General features: G+C 43.3%; 1 protein-coding gene across 1 annotated transcript; it reads left to right on the forward strand.

Annotated features, from left to right (window-relative positions):
* The first annotated feature begins 5,142 nt into the window (after positions 1–5,142).
* LOC110532042 (mitogen-activated protein kinase kinase kinase 12) lies at positions 5,143–21,242 on the forward strand. Its single transcript, XM_090184275.1, has 13 exons — positions 5,143–5,422; positions 8,748–9,310; positions 11,787–11,970; positions 12,196–12,387; positions 12,779–12,937; positions 13,026–13,184; positions 13,381–13,489; positions 13,701–13,810; positions 14,209–14,325; positions 14,605–14,739; positions 14,921–15,632; positions 15,736–15,803; positions 17,694–21,242. The coding sequence occupies exons 2-13, from the start codon at positions 8,809–8,811 to the stop codon at positions 18,058–18,060; spliced, it is 2,814 nt and encodes a 937-aa protein (XP_090040401.1). The 5' UTR covers positions 5,143–5,422; positions 8,748–8,808; the 3' UTR covers positions 18,061–21,242.
* The last annotated feature ends 228 nt before the right edge of the window (positions 21,243–21,470 follow it).

Genomic DNA, 21,470 nt, shown 5'->3' on the forward strand with positions numbered 1-21,470 from the left:
AAAATGACCTGGAGCACTTGAGCAGTGCGGTATTTCCAACCGCTCAACTCCACTCACATACTCTGGTTCACACTGATGCTGTTTGTTTCATGGCCAGGATGAACCAAACAAATTGTAAAAACAAATTGTAGACATTGAATGTTGGCAGTGGCGACCTGTCATTCAGGGCCCCACCGGTTTTGACCTCACATGTTTTTTTTTGTGTTTTTTTGGGGGGGAGGGGGGAGGCTTGCCTGTTCTGCATGTTATTTGGCATTGTTCTGCATGTTATTTTGGCATTAATACATATCACCTATCAGTTTGGAAACAATGTAAAAACAATATATAAATATCACTGAGTTAATAAAGCTGCATACAAACATGTGGTCTCGTTGTTGTTTTCTTGAGTAAGGCAGCTCCAAAATGCAGGTGTTTCAGCCTAGCTCAGTGTTTTCTGTTGTGGTGGGGCAAGCCAGCAGAAAATGCAGAGAGTTGCACTGTGATTGGCTCAGTGTTCTGTCACTCATGGGGACACTACATCACAGCCAAGTCTAAGGGTAGACATTGAAAATTCTAGCCCCTTGGGTGCTGCCACAGAGTTAAATTAGAAGTGCCCATCCAAGAAGGCTAAAGGTCACTTGCCACAGATAAAATGACATCGAATCACGTTTTATCTATGGTAGCTTTGATTGGACTGATCATGTCAACATCATACTTTCAAAATCTTAGCTAGCAGTCATCATCATGAATCAAGTCGACAATCTACTGGCAAATCCTTTTTAATCCTTGTCATATGAAGATAAATAATTAAGAGAAATGATAGATAAAATGTATTGGTGCTCATCGGCCATTGGACATAAACATTACACAACAAGTTGGAAATTGCAAATTCAACAATGAGTGGTTTGGAAGGAATCAGTGGCTAACTGCTATTCAATGGAGTGGCTGTGTCTGTGTGGTCCCAGGTCTAAGAATAAGGGTCTCTTTTCCTAGTTTAAAATTATAAACATTCAACATTGGCCATGCTGTCAATGAAGCATGATTTGTGCCACGCTCAAAACAATTGTTAACTCGGAACTGCAAAATCTGACTTTAGTGAATTCAAGACAACTGGGAACTCGGCAAAAATGAGCTACGACTGGGAAAATACGTTTTGAACTTTCATCCAACGGAATTGTAAATCGGGAACTCATCCCTTTTTCTAGAGCTAAGACCTGAAGATCACTGACGTCATCATGATTCAACCTTTTTTTTTTCAAGTTATAAATCCAGAGAATAGCAGACTTGAGAGTTTGAAGACAAAATTTGCACACGAAGGACCGCCGTTCCACCTTTCTGTTCAAGTGAGCACAGAATCGGCCCAGAAGCGGCCCTCTTCCGGAATCAGGTTTCAGACTTGGCCCGGAATCAAAATGAATGACTGCCCAGAATCAGCCCAAGTACATCAGGCCGTTTCTGTCTACTGGAATTCAGACGACTTTGCCGACATCTTACCAGAATCCCCCCAGAAGTGGCCCGATGCAAATTTAAATAAATGTATACAAAATTAACCGATTTAGTCATTTTAAATATTGCTCTTATACATTTTATTCATACAAATTATACCCATCCACCCCCAAAACAATGATGTCAGAGGAAACACCGTACACCTGGTGACCGTGTCAGCGTGCATGCACCTGGCTCGACACAGGAGTCACTACAGTGCGATGCAACAAGGACATCCTGGCCAACCAAACCCTCCACTAACTCGGACAATGCCTGGCCAATTGTGCATCACCTCATGGGTCTCCCATTCGTGGCCAGCACAGGTATAGAACTAGCATCTGTAACAATGTAGTTTGCACTGTGATGCAGTGTCTTAGACCGCTGCATCACTCGGGAGGCTCCATCCACAAAGTTTTGAATGCTTATCAGTGACCTTGCACAAGGTATCAAAATACTAAAATACAACTTAAACAGGACTCTTAAATAATTTAATTTAAATGTTAATTGTATTTTTTGATCACAGAAACAATGAGAAAATATGGAAAAATAAATAAATATGAAATGTTAATGATCTCAGCCGAGTGCCCCGAGTGCTGGGAAGGTGAGTCCAAAAATGTCTTGTATGCTGCTGCATAAATGATGTAATATGCCAGGGAGATATGTATACTGCAGCTAAGAAAGTAATACTGAGTGTATGTTGTGTAAGCAAGCTGTTAGTAGCCCATGTGCCTCACCCTAATAATTTGGTCTATTTTCACCTCTTAATTTCACCTACTGTTCTGACTTGGTGGTGCACATGTAGCCTATAACCTTTTTTTAAAAGTGTAATCATCTAATATTGTAAGAGCTTTCATTGTCTGCTTATATGCCCCCTTTATTTATCCTACAGTTCTGACTTGGTGTACAGGGAGAACACGGTAAGAATGGCCCATGTTCTGAATTCTGTCGCTGTACACTTCAAAAGTGTATAAGTATACCTTAGTATAACTTAAAATAGTTATATTGACTACGTCCGTCCTAGCTCGCTCATTAATGTCGCAATCGAAATTACGGATTGCCTCTTATCCGCTTGTCATCCCCTTATGCCATAGTTTGCACATCTCAATTGTCAATAGAAACCACATTTGTTTAAACACTCAGCCATACCAGCTGTTTAAAAAAAAGGCAATAAATGAGGCTGAATGAACTGTTTCACTGCCAGACAAGGCTCCGCTGATATCCAGGTGAAGCAGGGGTAGAGTGCAATTCATGTATTGTTTAGTGTTGTGTTGTGTAGTGGCTTTGTTGGCATGCATCCCACATCCCCCCCCCCCCCCCCCCCCCCCCCCACCAAGATTCACATGGCAAAATCGCCACTGATTGTTGGCATTTCAAATTACGTTTTGAGTAGTGCATGCATCATGGTGTCTAGATCTTGGTGGATCAATTCTAGACTATAGGGTAGCGTGGTGTAAATAGCCCCCCCCCCCCCCCCCCAAAAAAAAAACCTCTTGAGGTAATTTGATTGAATATTTCTTAAGTGAAGACATCAGAACTATGAAATAGCACACATGGAATCATGTAGTAACTACAAAAGGGTTAAACAAATCCAAATATATTTTAGATTTTAGATTCTTCAAAGTAGCCACCCTTTGCCTTGATGACAGCTTTGCACACGCTTGGCATTCTCTCAATCAGCTTCATGATGTAGTCACCAGGAATGTTTTTCAATTAACAGGTGTACCTTGTTAAAACTTAATTTGTGGAATTTCTTTCCTTCTTAATGCATTTGAGCCAATCAGTTGTGTTGGGACAGGTAGGAGTGGCATACAGAAGATAGCCCTATTTGGTAAAATACCAAGTCCATATTATGGCAAGAACAGCTCAAATAAACAAAGAGAAACGACAGTCCATCATTACTTTAAGACATGAAGGTTAGTGAATGGGTAAAATTTCAAAATTTCAAAACGTGGAAAGCTGCCGTTGCAAAAACCATCAAGAGCTATGATGAAACTGGCTCTCATGAGGACCGCCACAGGAAAGGAAGACCCAGAGTTACCTCTGCTGCAGAGGATAAGTTAATTAGAGTGACCAGCCTCAGAAATTGCAGCCCAAATAAATAACAGACACATCTCAACATCAACTGTTCAGAGGGGACTGCGTGAATATGGCATTCATGGTCCAATTGCTGCAAAGAAACCACTACTAAAGGACACTAATAATAAGAAGAGACTTGCTTGGGCCAAGAAACACAAGCAATGGACATTAGACTGGTGCAAATCTGTCCTTTGGTCTCATGAGTCAAATTTTTTGGTTCCAAGCGCCGTGTCCTTTTGAGATGCGGAGTAGGTGAACGGATGATCTCCGCATGTGTGGTTCCCACCGGGAAGCATGGAGGAGTAGGTGCGATGGTGAGGGGGTGCTTGCTGGTGACACTGTCAGCAATTTATTTAGAATTCAAGGCACACTTAACCAGCATGGCTACCACCGCATTCTGCAGCGATACGCCATACTATCTGGTTTGTGCTTAGTGGGACTATCCTTTGTTTTCAACAGGATAATGACCCAATACACTTCCAGGCTGTGTAAGGCCTATTTGATCAAGGAGGGGAGTGATGGATTTCTGCAGCAGATGACCTGGCCTCCACAATCACCTGACCTCACCCAATTGAGATGGTTTGGGATGAGTTGGACCGCACAGTGAAGAAAAAAAGCAATCAACAAGTGCTCAGCTTATGTGTGAACTCCTTCAAGATGTTTGAAAAAGCATCCCAGGTGAAGCTGGTTGAGAGAATGCCAATAGTGTGCAAAGCTGTCTTCAAGGCAAAAGTGGCTACTTTGAAGAATCTCAAATATAACATATATTTGGATTAGTTTAACACTTTTTTGGTTACTACATTATTCCATATGTGTTATTTAATAGTTTTGATGTCTTCACTATTATTTATTTATAAAATAGAAAAAAATCTCGAAAAATCCTTGAATGAGTAGGTGTGTCCAAACTTTTGACTGGTACTGTGTATATATTATCTAATTAAGTTAGATCTGATGTAAGTCAATAGTGACTAAATTAGCATTTTCCAAATCATGTTCAAATCATGTCCAAATAACTTAAATCAGTTACATAGTCATTTTGTAGATACTTTAGGATGTGGACATGATTTGATGGGACAATAAAAAGAGGGACCTTACATCAAAACCTCATCATAGTGAGGATATTAACAGTGAGATGATGCCATTTTATCTCAATATGTGATACTTGGACTTTAACTTAATCACTAGTTAATTTAGTTAATCACTCAACACATTTAAAATAAAATGATTTTAACATAAGTTACCCAAAAATATTTTATTAAAAAAAAACATTTGATTAAAAAAGCCTAAACTGTAGCCACTTATTTGCCTTCATAGTTTGTTTTTCTAAGCATGACCATCATCCATATTCCAAATGTTTTACCAAACTTTGCTTTTCTTGTGTCAGCAATTGGACATTGTTCTTGGGGAGTGCTAGTTACCCCACGTTATCCTACCGTATCTGAACCATTAATTGTGTGTGCAAAACATTTCCAAAGGCATCATCTCAAGCAAAGAACAAAGAAGTCAGTGGAACTCACATGACTCGAAGACAGTTTATGAAACGTTGCTGAAAAGATGGAAACCACTGTACAATTTTGTGGGGGCGATATTCGCGCCCCCTTGTGGGTAGCTTGCTCCTCCGTGACGTCAATTCAGCACTGGGAAGGAGACAGCTCCCTCCCCCAACCCAGCGCGCGACTCACGTTCCATGGTTCCCCGGTTATTGATAACACAATTTGCCCGCTGGGATTCGTTCTGATAACGTGAACTCGTGGAAAGGGACTTTCACGCAATAAAACGACTGTAAGTCCGGAGAGGAAAAACGACAATTGTTCTTAATTATCGCATGTAGCAAGCTGAACCCATCCCGTACTTGACAACGCGACATCAACGAGGCAGAAAGGTATGGGAATGTCATGCTATCAAGTATTATAGATCAAATAGGAAATCAGGCATTATGAGATGTTCATGTAGGTTTGTCTTTGCCTCATGCAATGTACTCTGTTCGTACTCTGTTCACATTGTAGCGTAACAGCACGTCAATCTAGGAGAAAATGCATAATCGCTGATTAATGCGAGAGATCATATTTATGCAGCAGCGTGATAATCTATTACGAAATATGTTTGTGTTGGTGCCAACATTAAGTAAATTTACAGACGATGCGGCAGTTAGACTTGGCATGGATGGACTCGTACGGTTCGGGCTTTAATTCATGCACGTCGACTGTGATGCTAGTGAGTGTCATCATCACATCCTTGGTTATTTAAAGATAGATCTCCCTGCATTTGTGAGCGAAAGTGCTCCTTCCCACTGTGGCCCAGTGTTTTTCCCATTTAACGCTCTCTATTCGCTCGAGCGTCGCGATTCTCATGCGGTGGTGCAGTACAGAGTAAGGGGCTGCCGTATAATGTAAATTGGGTACATGTGGCAGTTCTCTCTCTCTCTTACTTACACACACACGCACACGTGCACGCGCACGCACGCACACACACACACACCTCAATGGGTTAGTTATGCAATTTCGTCATATTCTACGGAGATACAATGCCATGACTTGTACAGTATTGTAAATTAATTGGTTGCAGCATAACACTGTCAAGCCAAGCATGTAACAGGACCATTCAATACATACAGTACCAGAAGAAGCATAGCAGCTTACTCATCCTTATTGATTCCAACAGAGTACTATCCATATCCATAATGTAACAAATATATAGGCTTTCCTGCCCTATGGTGACACTCCTAAGGGAATCACCCTGGGGATAAAGGTCAGGTTTATTCTGTAGTCAGTGCTATCTTCCTGGTTCATTCATAAAACTATTTCCCATTCCAGATGATTTGGCCCTGTTTGACTGCCTCGATCCCGTTCATAGATTCATAGATATTAAAATGTGGTTTACTGAATAATTGAGTCTTTACTGAGGAGAAATTGCATTGAAACGGTTGACTTGTTCTCACAGGAGTGTTTTTTTTAAAGAAAGGTAGAGCAAGATTTTTTTGATTCCCTGTAGTCATTTTTTTCTCTCTCTCTCCCTCTCTTCTCCCACAAAGTAAGGCCCATCTGTCTGATGTTTAGTCTGTTACAGACAGTCTTTCTGCTGAGTGAACAACACCTTTGTAGTTGACTTGATTACAATCATTTCTACTCTACTTAAACTTAAAGAAGGTACCAAATTGTACTGAAAGGGTTCCAAACGCTTGTCACTGTAGTGGTACCTGTAAGCAAAATCCATTGTTAGTTATAGGTATATATCCTTGCAGTTTGTACAAATTTCCCTTTTTAGAGTACCATCACAGTGACAAAGCCGTGTGTTCCTTTTAAGTGACAAAAAATGTACCTCTTCTCTATACCAAGCTCCTCATGTGTTCACACCGCTCCGCCATCCCGCTTCTGACACCAGTGTAGTGAATTCGTGGGGGTAGCCTGGGACTCGAACCTGGGTCGAGCAACTGTCAAGTCAACACGTTAATCAGTACGCTTAAGAGGTCCATATACCTCTTGACTAGTTTGATCAGTGTTGGGTTAACGTCTCTGAAATATTAATTACAGCTCTTTATTGTCACATACTTTTATGTAAGCCTTTATAAAGACGTCAGAACTAGCAGCAGACATGCTCAAACTTTAATTAACATAACCATAGACTGCTTAAACTGGTACACCACTTTCAATCACAGGTGGCCAAAAAATAACTAACTGAATGCCACTCCGACTCAGCCATGCCTCCTATGATTGTACCTTTTATATTCCAAATATCGGGTACAACATTTTTACATTATACTAGATTATCCCCAAATGTACAGAACAAAGGTACAGAACAGCACCGTGTGAGATTATACAGTGCATTCATAAAGTATTCAGACCACTTCCATTGTTCCCACATTTTGTTGCGGTACAGCCTTATTGAAAAAATTATCTCATCGATCTACACACAATACCCCATAATGACAAAGCAAAAACAGGTTTTTATATTTTTTTTGCAAATGTATTAAAAAAAAAAATTTAAAAAAACTTATTTACATAAGTATTCAGACCCTTTGATATGAGACTCGAAATTGAGTTTGGTGCATCCTGTTTCGATTGACCATCCTTGAGATGTTTCTACGACTTGGCTGGAGTCCACCTGTGGTAAATTCAATTGATTGGACATGATTTGGAAAGGCACACAGCTGTCTATATAAGGTCCCACAGTTGACAGTGCATGCCAGAGCAAAAACCAAGCCATGGGGTTGAAGGAATTGTCCGTAGAGCTCAGAGAAAGGATTGTGTCAAGGCACAGATCTGGGGAAGAGTACCAAAACATTTCTGCAGCATTGAAGGTCCCCAAGAAGAATAGCCTCAATCATTCTTAAATGAAAAAAGTTTGGAAGCGCCAAGACTCTTCCTAGAGCTAGCCGCCTGGCCAAACGAATCAATCGGGGGAGAAGAGCCTTGGTCAGGGAGGTGACCATGAAACAATGGTCACTCTGGCAGAACTCCAGAGTTCACCTGTGGAGACGGGAGAACTTCCAGAAGGACAACTCCTTCTGCACTCCACCAATCTGCACTCCACCAATCAGGCCTTTGTGGTAGAGTTGCCAGACGGAAGACAATCCTCAGTAAAAGGTACATGACAGTCCGCTTGGAGTTTGCAATGACCTTCCAATGACCTTCCAATGACCCTAAGCACACAGCCAACACAACGCAGGAGTTCTTTCAGGACAAGTCTGAATGTCCTTGAGTGGCCCAGGCAGAGCCCGGGCTTGAACCCAATCTAACATCTGATGAGAGACCGGAAAATAGCTGTTCAGTGACGCTCCCCATCCAACCTGACATAGCTTGAAATGATCTGCAGAAAAGAATGGGAGAAACTCCCCAATACAGGTTTGCCAAGCTTGTAGCATCATACCCAAGAAGACTCAAGGCTGTAATCGCTGCCAAAGGTGCTTCAGCAAAGTACTGAGTAAAGGGTCTGATTTCATTTTTTCATTTTTAAGACCTGAGGGGGCTCGCAAAACTGTGGTATGCCACTGACCCTAACCGTACCCTATTTTCTGAGAGTATATGTATCATACTGACAAGGCCAAACATTCAGAAAACACTATTTTGAATGAGAAACTGAGATACAGGTGTATTTCAACACTGGACAGCTCCAAACAGCCAAAAGAGCAGGTATTAATGGATTATGCTGATTGATAGTGATTCATTTTATTTTTTCTTCCCTCTTCATTTTTGTTTCTCCCCATCCAGGCCTCCCCTTCTCCCTCTGTACTCCCATCCATCCTTGGCTACTGTGTTGTGGGACCCCCTGATGAGTGGGACCTGCCTCCATGAGCCCCGCGCCCCCTCCCCCTCTCTCTCAGGCTTCAGCACCCCCATCTCAGAGCCCCCCTTCCGCAGGTTGGATGCCGACACCCCTGCCTGCACCCCCGAGACCGACCTGACCCCCACCCAGTGTGTCCTCCGCAACGTGTTGTCCATCGACACCGGTGGGGCACCAGGGGTGCCAGGCGGGGTTGAGGGGTGCCCCCACACCTGCGGCAGCAGCCCCACCCCTAGCGACGGGCTCCCGGCCCACTTTGACAACAGTGTGCTGAAGTTACACGAGCATGAGGCTTGCCAGTGTGGGGGCGGGGCAGAGGCAGGGCTTAGCTCGGAGGCTGGGGCCGTCCGTAGCCAATCAGACAACATCCGGATGCAGCAAGGAGGTGGAGGGTTTCTGGAGGGGCTGTTTGGCTGCCTGAAACCCGTCTGGACCATGATCGGGAAAGCATACTCCCCCGAACACAAGCATAACCAGGAAGGTGTGTGGAGTGAGTATAACAGCCAGTTCTTTGTCACTTCAGCACAAGGTCTTCTGTGTTTAATAACGACTTTTGTATACTTTTAGGATACTGAATACCTTAACCAATACAGAAATACATGGCGATGTCATGTAGGATACTGAATCTATTGTCACTTGAAATGTTAGTCATTCACTGTGTAAAGATGTTGAGGTAAATCTGTAACCATGGTGATGCATTATATATCCAATAAAAAGGTTCAACTTCGAGATGCTGCTCTTCCTTGCTACTTTTCATTTTGGAGGGTATTCACTAAAATGGCTTACATTTCTATCTCTTTTTATATCTCTCACTATGCCTTCCTGCCACCATCCCCTACTCTCCGCCATAATGCGGCTGATGTTACCTTTGCACTAGCCTCATTCACAGTCTTATCTACGGTAGTGGATTCACAGCTGGTTAACGAGACAACAAGAACAGCTGCCTCTACAGCAGCAGGTCCCTGGAGACCACAAAACTTCAGTGGACCTCATGCAGAATTAATCTGCTTGTCTCTCTTATTCCGCCTACTGGCGTCTGTCTTCTCACAGTGACCAAACTCTCAGTTATTCATCTATCTACTGTACTCTTATGACAGATTATGGGAGATGAGAGATTAGCTCTGGGGAGATGTGCAGCTGTTTGCCTTCTACATGTCTCTCCAACTGCAATCTTACTGTACACTGCACATATTGATCCAATCGTGAGCTATGATGCTATAACAGGGAAAACACCTATTAATATGTCAATATTAAGTACTTTTTTCCATAGGAAAGTTATATATACAGTGGGGAGAACAAGTATTTGATACACTGACGATTTTGCAGGTTTTCCTGCTTACAAAGCATGTAGAGGTCTGTAATTTTTATCATAGGTACACTTCAACTGTGAGAGACGGAATCCAGAAAATCACATTGTATGATTTTTAAGTAATTAATTTGCATTTTATTGCATGACATAAGTATTTGATACATCAGAAAAGCAGAACTTAATATTTAGTACAGAAACCTTTGTTTGCAATTACAGAGATCATACGTTTCCTGTAGTTCTTGACCAGGTTTGCACACACTGCAGCAGGGATTTTGGCCCACTCCTCCATACAGACCTTCTCCAGATCCTTCAGGTTTCGGGGCTGTCGCTGGGCAATACGGACTTTCAGATCCCTCCAAAGATGTTCTATTGGGTTCAGGTCTGGAGACTGGCTAGGACACTCCAGGACCTTGAGATGCTTCTTACGGAGCCCCGCCTTAGTTGCCCTGGTTGTATGTTTCGGGTCGTTGGCAGACCCAGCCACGACCCATCTTCAATGCTCTTACTGAGGGAAGGTTGTTGGCCAAGATCTCACGATACATGGCCCCATCCATCCTCCCCTCAATACGGTGCAGTCGTCCTGTCCCCTTTGCAGAAAAGCATCCCCAAAGAATGATGTTTCCACCTCCATGCTTCACTGTTGGGATGGTGTTCTTGGGGTTGTACTCATCCTTCTTCTTCCTCCAAACACGGCGAGTGGAGTTTAGACCAAAAAGCTCTATTTTTGTCTCACCAGACCACATGACCTTCTCCCATTCCTCCTCTGGTTCATCCAGATGGTCATTGGCAAACTTCAGACGGACCTTGCTGCAGGATTTTAATCCATGACGTCGTAGTGTGTTACTAATGATTTTCTTTGAGACTGTGGTCCTAGCTCTCTTCAGGTCATTGACCAGGTCTTGCCGTGTAGTTCTGGGATGATCCCTCACCTTCCTCATGATCATTGATGCCCCACAAGGTGAGATCTTGCATGGAGCCCTAGACCAAGGGTGATTGATCGTCATCTTGAACTTCTTCCATTTTCAAATAACAGTTGTTGCCTTCTCACCAAGCTACTTGCCTATTGTCCTGTAGCCCATCCCAGCCTTGTGCAGGTCTACAATTTTATCCCTGATGTCCTTACACAGCTCTCTGGTCTTGGCCATTGTGGAGAGGTTGGAGTCTGTTTGATTGAGTGTGTGGACAGGTGTCTTTTATACAGGTAATGAGTTCAAACAGGTGCAGTTAATACAGGTAATGAGTGGAGAACAGGAGGGCTTCTTAAAGAAAAACTAACAGGTCTGTGAGAGCTGGAATTCTTACTGGTTAGTAGGTAATCAAATACTTATGTCATGCAATAAAATGCTAATTAATTACTTAAAAATCATACAATGTGATTTTCTGGATTTTTGTTTTAGATTCCGTCTCTCACAGATGAAGTGTACCTATGATAACAATGACAGACCTCTACATGCTTTGTAAGTAGGAAAACCTGCAAAATCGTCAGTGTATCAAATACTTGTTCTCCCCACTGTATGTAGATCTCTTTCCCTTGTGGACCATTAAAATGCAACAGATGATGTCGTTTATATGATACATCTCAGCTGGTTTGCTTAGAGCCGTCTGCCACCCACTGCCTGTCACTTACTGCTTCCTTGTGTTGATGTTGCATTCTTAGAATCCTGGGAGGTTCCGTTTGAAGAGATCTCGGACCTGCAATGGGTTGGCAGCGGGGCCCAGGGGGCGGTCTTCTTGGGGAAGTTCCACGGAGAGGATGTGGCCGTCAAGAAAGTCCGGGACATCAAGGAGACGGAGATCAAGCACCTACGCAAACTCAAGCACCCCAACATCATCACCTTCAAGTGAGAAAAACTCCCTGACCCTGACCCCAAGAGAACAGAGATGTAGAGATGTATATGACTATAGTAGTAGAACGTATAAACATATACCCAACTGTTGGTCCGAGCAATTGTAGCCTAGACCAGGCAAACCATCATGACATCATCAGACATTGACTCTAGTATTCTCCTCTTTATCATTGTCCCTCCCTCCCTCCATTCCTTCTTCCCTACCTCTCTGTCCCCCAGGGGTATCTGCACCCAGGCTCCCTGCTACTGTATCCTGATGGAGTACTGTGCCCAGGGCCAGCTGTACGAGGTGCTGAGAGCAGGCAGGAAGATTACCCCCTCCCTGCTCATTGACTGGGCCATGGGCATCGCCGGGGGCATGAACTACCTGCACCTCCACAAGATCATCCACAGAGACCTCAAGTCCCCCAAGTAAGTCCATGTGCTCGATATTATCAAAACCGTCCGCCTATATCAGGTGTGGGCAATCATTTTGGCTCGAGGGCCCCATCGCGATTTCCAAATTCAACCAAGGGCCGTACATATTTTTTTTTGCGACCGATTTGCTACTCAAAACCAAGTCCGTTCAAGAGTGTCCCGGAGTGTTTTTTTAACACCCCAAAAAATTATAATTCCACCCGTGGGCTGGATTGAATGGGCTCGCGGACCAAGTCTGGTCGGCGGGCTGTATGTCGTCCACCCCTGGCTTATAGAGACTAGAAGTCTCCAAAGTGAATCAGTGAGCTCTTTCTAATAAAATGTTTAGCTATTTCTGGCTTAAGAACATCTACAATAATAGTGGTTTTCTTTCTACCCTTGGAAGTATGCTGATTACCCATGATGACCTAGTGAAGATCTCTGACTTCGGCACCTCCAAGGAGCTCATTGATAAGAGCATGAAGATGTCCTTCGCTGGTACGGTGGCCTGGATGGCCCCAGAGGTCATTCGGAATGAACCCGTATCGGAGAAGGTAGACATCTGGTAAGTGAAAGATTCTTGGCCATAGAAAAGATGACCAATGCAATCCCATCTCAGTGATCACTAACATAAGGAGTGTTGTGAACTGCAGGTCGTTCGGGGTGGTGCTGTGGGAGATGCTGACCGGGGAGGTCCCCTATAAGGATGTGGACTCCTCTGCCATCATCTGGGGGGTGGGCAACAACAGCCTGAACCTCCCTATCCCCGAGAGCTGCCCAGACGGCTTCAAAATCCTCCTGAGGCAGTGCTGGTGAGTGGAGATGGAGGGAGGGAAAGAGAGGGATGGTGGAAAAGAGGAGAGAGAGGTGAGAGGCGGCAGTGGAAATAGATAGCGGGAAATTCTGTCCTTTTAAACCTTTAAGACTTGGCCCACGTAGAACCATATTGATTATACAGTAGATATACCAAAGTTGTCTCTGACTGAAAATATCTCCTTGGCTTTGCAGGAACTGTAAACCCAGAAATAGACCCTCTTTCCGTCAGATCCTTCTCCATCTGGATATAGCCTCAGCTGATGTACTCTCCACCCCACAGGAGACATACTTCAAGTCTCAGGTAGCCTACTCTACACTATATCTCACACAACCTGATGAACTCATACACAAGCAAACACGTTCCCAAGTGACAGATATGAGTGCACAAATATGTGCATGCACGTGTACACTCACACACATACCCAGTGTCTAAGTGTGTGTGTGTGTGTGTGTGTGTGTGTGTGTGTGTGTGTGTGTGTGTGTGTGTGTGTGTGTGTGTGTGTGTTGCGCAGGCTGAGTGGCGGGAGGAGGTGAAGCAGCACTTTGAGAAGATTAAGTCTGAGGGGACCTGTCTGCACCGACTGGACGAGGAACTGATCAACCGGCGCAGAGAGGAGCTCAGGTCTGTACCACGACACTCTGACAGGCAGAGTTACTCTTCCCTTTTAGATGCTGGAAGTGATGCTATGCCAGGATAGTGTCAGAGAAAAACCACCACCCACTGGGCCCAGACTCAATTCATTGAAATGACATGGACACAGCATTGATTCAACCAGTGTGTGCCCAGTGGGCAGTGCCTTGTTATGGGCTGTGAAACTATAGTACAGTAATCGCATGGTCATGTCGACAGGCAGTTTCACTAACATCAAATGTCTACCGTTCCTTTTTATCCAATGCCCTTCCCTTATCTATCTTTGAAGATAGAAAAAAGAAAGAGATAGAAAATAATAGTCTCAGGGCACACTTCTTGCATCCTTTCATGCGGAGCATGATGTCATTTGTGCGCTCTTTTCTATTCAGGCACGCTCTGGACATCCGGGAGCACTATGAGAGGAAGCTGGAGAGGACCAACAACCTCTACATGGAGCTCAACGCTGTCATGCTGCAGCTGGAGCTCAAAGAGAAAGAGCTGCAGAAGTAGGTGGCTCCCTCAATCAAAGCACTTCGATGCTTATTTAGTTGTTTAGCTAATTCTCGGATCATTTGCATAAAGAAAAGTCAAATTTATCACATGAATCATGTCAGCTATTATGGCATATAGACCTTCTGAACATGCAGTGTTTCAAAATGAGTTGATAAATAGTCTCTGCTATTTCGGGTTATAGAGGATACAAGTCATAGAAATAGAATATGTAGAACAGACTAGTTTCTCGATTTCTTATGCAATCAACATGAATGGTATTGATGTGTTCCTAGGAGAGAGCAGTCTTTAGATAAGAAGTATCCAGGACTGTTCAAGCACCACAGCTCCAGACAGACTAGCTCCTCCAACTCCATGGACAAACTCATCAAGAAGAGAAATGTCCCACAGAAACTGCCCTCTGGAAAGAGGTGAGAGTTCATTCCGAGAGCCAAAAGCATAGGAGACAAGCGTAGTTCTTATCTGAACCCTATAAGGAGGTGGATCATGCAAAACTAAATACTTGATTGAAACCATTATAAATAGCTGAAGATTTATTATCCAATTATTTCACATCTGACCATCATTTCCTTTTCTATTATGTTCTCATAGGCCAGACATCCTCAAGTCAGAGGTGATCATTCCCAAGATGGATTCCTCTGTGATGCAGGTCACTATCCCCTCCTGCTCCAACAGGGGCTCCACGTCTCCTAGCCGCTCGCGTAGGGTCAAGACCCGCCACCGCAAGCCTGGCAAGGGCAGCAGCGGGGACCTTGCCGGCCTGAAGGCCACTCAACCCTCTCCCGACGGGGAAAACCCTGCCCAGGCCAACAGCTCCAGCACGGGCCCCTCCAAGCAGCTCCAGGAACCCAGCGTGGCCCTGCGGGCCCTGGGCCACGAGCAGCAGCAGAGGCAGCTGTCCTCCTCCAGCCCGGACCTCATCTGCACCACACTGGCGGCTGAGGGTCAAGGGAAAGCAGAACCTACCGTTGGGGGGCTTGAGAGGGGCGGCAGCCTGAGCGCCTCCGCGGGCCTAGGGGGGTCCGAGGGGGGCGCAGGGGGTCTGGATGACCTCACAGAGACCACCCCACGCAGCGACACGCCCAGTGAGGACGCAGCCTCGTTCCCCTTCTCTAGCAGCCCAGACTCGCCATGTGGAAGGGGGGTGGCCGCCGGGAGGGGGTCTGTGCTGGGCGGCCCACGCCTGCCCCACGATGGGGACGATAAGGAAGAGGGAGTGAGTGGTATGAGGTTACCCCGGGGGGCATCAGGCCATCTCACTCCCTCAGCTATCCTGTACAGGGCGGCCATCGCACGCAAACAGGTACAGTCCCAATGGAAGCTAGTTATGTTCAGTATGTACTCTCTCTTTTCATCTCTGTGAATCTGTTAGCTAACCCATTCTGTTTTCCCTGCTGTGTCCACAGAGGCGTGGCGTGTCTTCAGAGGAGGAGGAGGGGGAGGTTGACAGCGAGGTGGAGTTGCCACGGAGACGGTGAGCAGTGTTGGGGAAGCTACTCGGAAAATCTAGTTTACCAAGCTACAGATTACTTCACACTGGAAGAAGTTAAGATACACTAAATCTACCCTTAAGAAAAATATAGTTGAAAAAGTAGTTCACTACATCCAATCTACTTTGTGATACATTTTCATATCTAAATCTCAAACGTCATAGACTACAAATTGCAAGAACAGACCACTCTGGAGTCAGACGTTAACAGAATGTGTCATTTAGCCCATTAAACACGAAAACTGTGTTTCAAGTGAGAATTAGGCATGTCTGATGCTGAAAAAGAAAGACAATTCTTGCCTAAGCATATTTTATTTTAGCAAAACAGGTAGTGTGTAATTCCAGTAGTTAGCTACACTACTACATGTCAAAAGTAATGAAAGCACTACCAAGATTAGAATGTAGTTCAACTACCACCAAGCTACTGCAAAATGTAGTTAAATCACTAGTTGAATTATATGTAGGTCACTACTCCCCAACACTGAAGGTGAGTACAGCATGTTGCTGTACTCCAGTGCCCAAAAAACAGATAAAAATGTCTTATTTTCTCATCTTTGATATCTCCACTAAATGGTAATGTGATATCATTTTAGGAGTCATAGTGTTTGGTACCGTTATAAAAATAATATTTGTAAAATATTACTATTCTAATCAGAGATTTTGTGTAAGTGGTGTAAGTGGTTATTCAATGTTCAGTAGGAAGGACTGTTCAGTATGACTATTCAGTATGACTGTTCAATATGACTGTTCAGTATGACTGTTCAATGACTATTCAATATGACCGTTCAGTATGACCGTTCAATATGACTATTCAGTATGACTGTTCAGTATGACCGTTCAGTATGACTGTTCAATATGACTATTCAATATGACTGTTCAATATGACTGTTCAATATGACTGTTCAGTATGACCGTTCAGTATGACTGTTCAATATGACTATTCAATATGACTGTTCAATATGACTGTTCAGTATGACTGTTCAGTATGACTATTCAATATGACTGTTCAATATGACTGTTCAGTATGACTGTTCAATATGACTATTCAATATGACTGTTCAGTATGACTGTTCAATATGACTATTCAATATGACTGTTCAGTATGACTGTTCAGTATGACTGTTCAATATGACTGTTCAATATGACTGTTCAGTTTGACTGTTCAGTTTGACTGTTCAATATGACTATTAAATATGACTATACAATATGACTGTTCAGTATGACTATTCAGTGTGACTATTCAGTATGACTGTTCAGTATGACTGTTCAATATGACTGTTCAGTTTGACTGTTCAATATGACTGTTCAGCATGACTGTTCAATATGACTGTTCAGTATGACTGCCAAATATGACTATTCGATATGATTATTCAATATGACTGTTCAGTATGACTGTTCAATGACTTTTCAATATGACTGTTCAGTATGACTATTCAATATGAATGTTCAGTATGACTATTCAATATGAATGTTCAGTATGACTGTTCAATATGACTATTCAATATGACTGTTCAATATGACTGTTCAATATGACTATTCATTATGACTGTTCAGTATGACTGTTCAATGTGACTATTGAATATTACTATTTAATGACTGTTCAATATGACTGTTCAGTATGACTGTTCAGTTTGACTGTTCAATGTGACTGTTCAGTTTGACTGTTCAGTTTGACTGTTCAGTATGACTATTCAGTATGACTATTCAATATGAATGTTCAGTATGACTGTTCAATATTACTATTCAATATGACTATTAAATATGACTATAAAATATGAATATTCAATATTAATCAAATGAATGGATCAAAACTGAAACTAAACTGGATTCCTCTCTTCTTTCATCTCCCTCTTCTCCCTCGTTCATCCTCGTCAGACGTCCGACCAGCATCACCAAGTGCCAGTTGGTGTCTACCTTCAGCTCGGAGAACCTCTCTGTGTCGGATGGCGAAGAGGGCCACACCACCGACCACTCCCACAGTGGCACGCCGGACGTCGTCAGCACCAACACGGACGACCGTCTGGGCGACCGTAGCGATGACCTCCTGTCGCAGGGGTCAGAGATCCCAGCAGACAACACTGACCCGGTGCAGGCCTCTGGCGGGCTGTCTGAGAGGGAGGGAGCCCTGGGCCAGGTCAAAGCCCTGCTGGACGCTTCACAGAATCCTAATGAGGCAACACAATTCTCTCTCTCTGATACTGGATATACAGTGCATTCGGAAAGTATTCAGAGTATTTTTTAGAATTTTTTGCAAATGTATTAAATAGAAACAACTGAAATATCACATTCACATAAGTATTCAGACGCTTTGCTCAGTACTTTGTTGAGTACTTTGTTGAAGCACCTTTGGCAGCAATAACAGCCTCGAGTCTTCTTGGGTATGACGCTACAAGCTTGACACACCTGTATTTGGGGAGTTTATCCCATTCTTCTCTGCAGATCCTATCAAGATCTGTCCGGTTGGATGGGTGAGCGTCACTGCACAGCTATTTTCAGGTCTCCAGAGAAGTCCGGGCTCAGGCTGGGCCACTCAAGGATGATTTTGAAACTTGTCCCAAAGCCACTCCTGCGTTGCCTTGGCTGTGTGCTTAGGGTCGTTGTCCTGTTGGAAGGTGAACTTTCGCCCCAGTCTGAGGTCCTGAGCACTCTGGATCAGGTTTAGGGATGGTGCCGCGTTTCCTCCAGACGTAACGCTTGGCATTTAGGCCAAAAAGTTCAATCTTGGTTTCATCAGACCAGAGAATCTTTAGGTGCCTTTTGGCAGACTCCTAGCAGGCAGTCATGTGCATTTTACTGAGGAGTGGCTTTCGTCTGGCCACTCTACCACAAAGGCCTGATTGGTGGAGTGCTACAGAGATGATTGTCCTTCTGGGAGGTTCTCCCATCTCCACAGAGGAACTCTGGAGCTCTGTCAGAGTGACCATCAGGTTCTTGGTCACCTCCCTGACCAAGGCCCTTCTCCACCGATTGCTCAGTTTGGCTGGGCGGCCAGCTCTGGGAAGAGTCTTTGGTGGTTCCAAACTTCTTCCATTTAAGAATGATGGAGGCCACTGTGTTCTTGGGGACCTTCAATGCTGCAGAATTGTTTTTGCCACTCTTCCTAGATCTGTGCCTCGACACAATCCTTTCTCAGAGCTCTATGGACAATTCCTTCGACCTCATGGCTTGTTTTTTTATCTGACATGCACTGTCAACTGTGGGACATTATATAAACAGGTGTGTGACTTTCCAAATCATGTCCAATCAAATTAATTTACCACAGGTAGACTCCAATCAAGCTGTAGAAACATTTCAAGGATGATCATTGGAAACAATATGCACCGGAGTTAAATTTCGAGTCTCATAGCAAAGGATCTGAATACATATGTAAATAAGGTATTTTTTTTATTTAGGTTTTTATATATTTGCAAAAAATATGAAAAATCTGTTTTCACTTCGTAATTATGGGGTAATGTGTGTAGATTGATGAGGAAAAATGTTAATTTAATCCATTTTAGAATAAGGCTGTAACGTAACGTGTAAAAAGTGAAGGGGTCTGAATACTTTCCGAATGCACCGTATATCTTGTGTTATTTTTAATTACTGTGAAGAAAAATATAAACGCAACATACAACAATTTCTTACAGTTTATATGAGGAAATCTGTCAATTTAAATAAATTCATTAGGCACTAATCTATGGATTTCACATGACTGGGAATAGAGATATGCATCTCATGGTCACATATACCTTAAAAGAAACAGGCCTCAGGATCTCATCATGGTATTTATGTGCATTCAAATTGTCATCGATAAAATGCAATTGTGTTTGTTGTCCATAGCTTATGCCACCATAACCCCACTGCCACCATGGGGCACTCTGTTCACAATGTTGACATCAGCAAACTACTCGCACACATGACGCCAGACACGTGGTCTGTAGTTGGCAAAGGAGAAATGCTCACTAACAGGGATGTAAACAAATTTGTGACCATAATTAGAGAGGAATAAGCTTTTTGTGCACATGGGAAATGATCTGGGTATCTGTTATTTCAGCTCATGAAACATGGGACCAACACTTTACATGTTGCATTTATATTTTTGTTCAGTCTAGTTTATCTGTTCCCCACCACTAGTTTCTAATCTACACTACTTCCACGGACAAGAACCATTAACACCTCCCATAACTCTGAGGTTTCAGTTGTTTGTCTTCTACCTCTAGCATAATGTTTCTCTTCTCTCCCTCTACCTCAGAGTCGGGCCCTGTGCGACGACTCGGACTGCGACAGCGCTGAGCTCGACCAGTCAGGAAGTGGGGAGCCCAGTCGTCCACCCAGCGCTGGGGCCTGGGCACCTCCATCAGGGTACCCCTCTGGGCCCCAACAAGGGTCTCCTCAGGGGCACCAGACAGGGCCTCCATAGAGCCAACACACTGGACACTATAGAACGACAGCTACCTTACAGTAAACAACCATCACAGAGCCTACCTACGCCAGTATCTAAAACAGGACTTCACTGAATGGGATGAGTGGTCACATCAACTGAGCTCAGGCTATGACAAGTTAACGACCAGTGTCTCGTGCAGCAATATGGGTTTGTTAGTTAGCATATCTTCATAAAATAAACACAGGTGATTTGTTATAAACTGACAGCAGTTGTTAGGACAGCTTGTGATATGACTTGTTTAGATTTCATTTTATAGAGAGTTTAGATCAAGTGTTAATACAGGAACCTTTAGACACTGCTCCAGTTCAGCAAACAAAAAAAAAAACTTGCACACCGACAAAACAGACATGCGCACACACTGTCCCCTTGCCAACTGGTACTTTACCATCACAGCTCTTGGAGGAGCCTAATGTCCAAATCACAAATTTCTCCCATGCAAATTAATAATGTAGATATTCACATATCACGTTACAAAAAATAATATATTTTACATGTAAGATAACTGATGTATAAAAAAAATAAAGCAGTATGCAGCCCAATTAACAAATGCATGACTACACGTTTATATTAAGTTTTGGATGTGTCCGTTTTATATTTTGTGAGAAGGTTTACACTTTTTTTACCCTGAAAGTATTCATTTCCATAAGAATTTTTGTTAATGAATTGAGGTTGGCACTTAAAAAAGGTTATATCAAAAGGTGAATGAACAGCTCAGTAAAATGTTTGAACCTTCGACAGGTCCCTCAGCTGGTAATGTTAAAGTCATACTTTTATCTTAACTCTCCTACCACAGAGTTTTGAATACACAACCCTTTAAGATCACAGAGAAACTAGCCAGAACAGAGATAGAATACTGCTCTCTGGTGGTAGTAGTGGAATAGTAAGTATCCTTTGAATTTCAAGAGGTTTTTGTTTTTAATACAGCATTGCACATTGTACTGTAACATAGGAATTATATCAAAATATGAGCAAGAAAATAAATACTGTATTGGTAAATCTTCCCGAGGTGTGACAGGTGTGTTATATTGTGAACATGTAAACTTCTTACAGAACTTAGGTGAGGCCCCTGTATGACAAGTGAAGTAAAGTGAAAAAGGAAACCAAACTGAAATGTGCAGTACAAAATGCTTTGTTCCATTTCATTCAGTGGGCTCAGGCAGTTGTTTTAAATCACATTTGGTTTCTACATTAGTAGTAGGAAAGTTCCTCATATTTTTACCCCAGGAAAG

Source organism: Oncorhynchus mykiss, chromosome 9 (genome assembly GCF_057628025.1).
Source record: "Oncorhynchus mykiss isolate SJ-2025 chromosome 9, ASM5762802v1, whole genome shotgun sequence".
In the NCBI taxonomy this organism is placed as follows: Eukaryota; Metazoa; Chordata; class Actinopteri; order Salmoniformes; family Salmonidae; genus Oncorhynchus; species Oncorhynchus mykiss.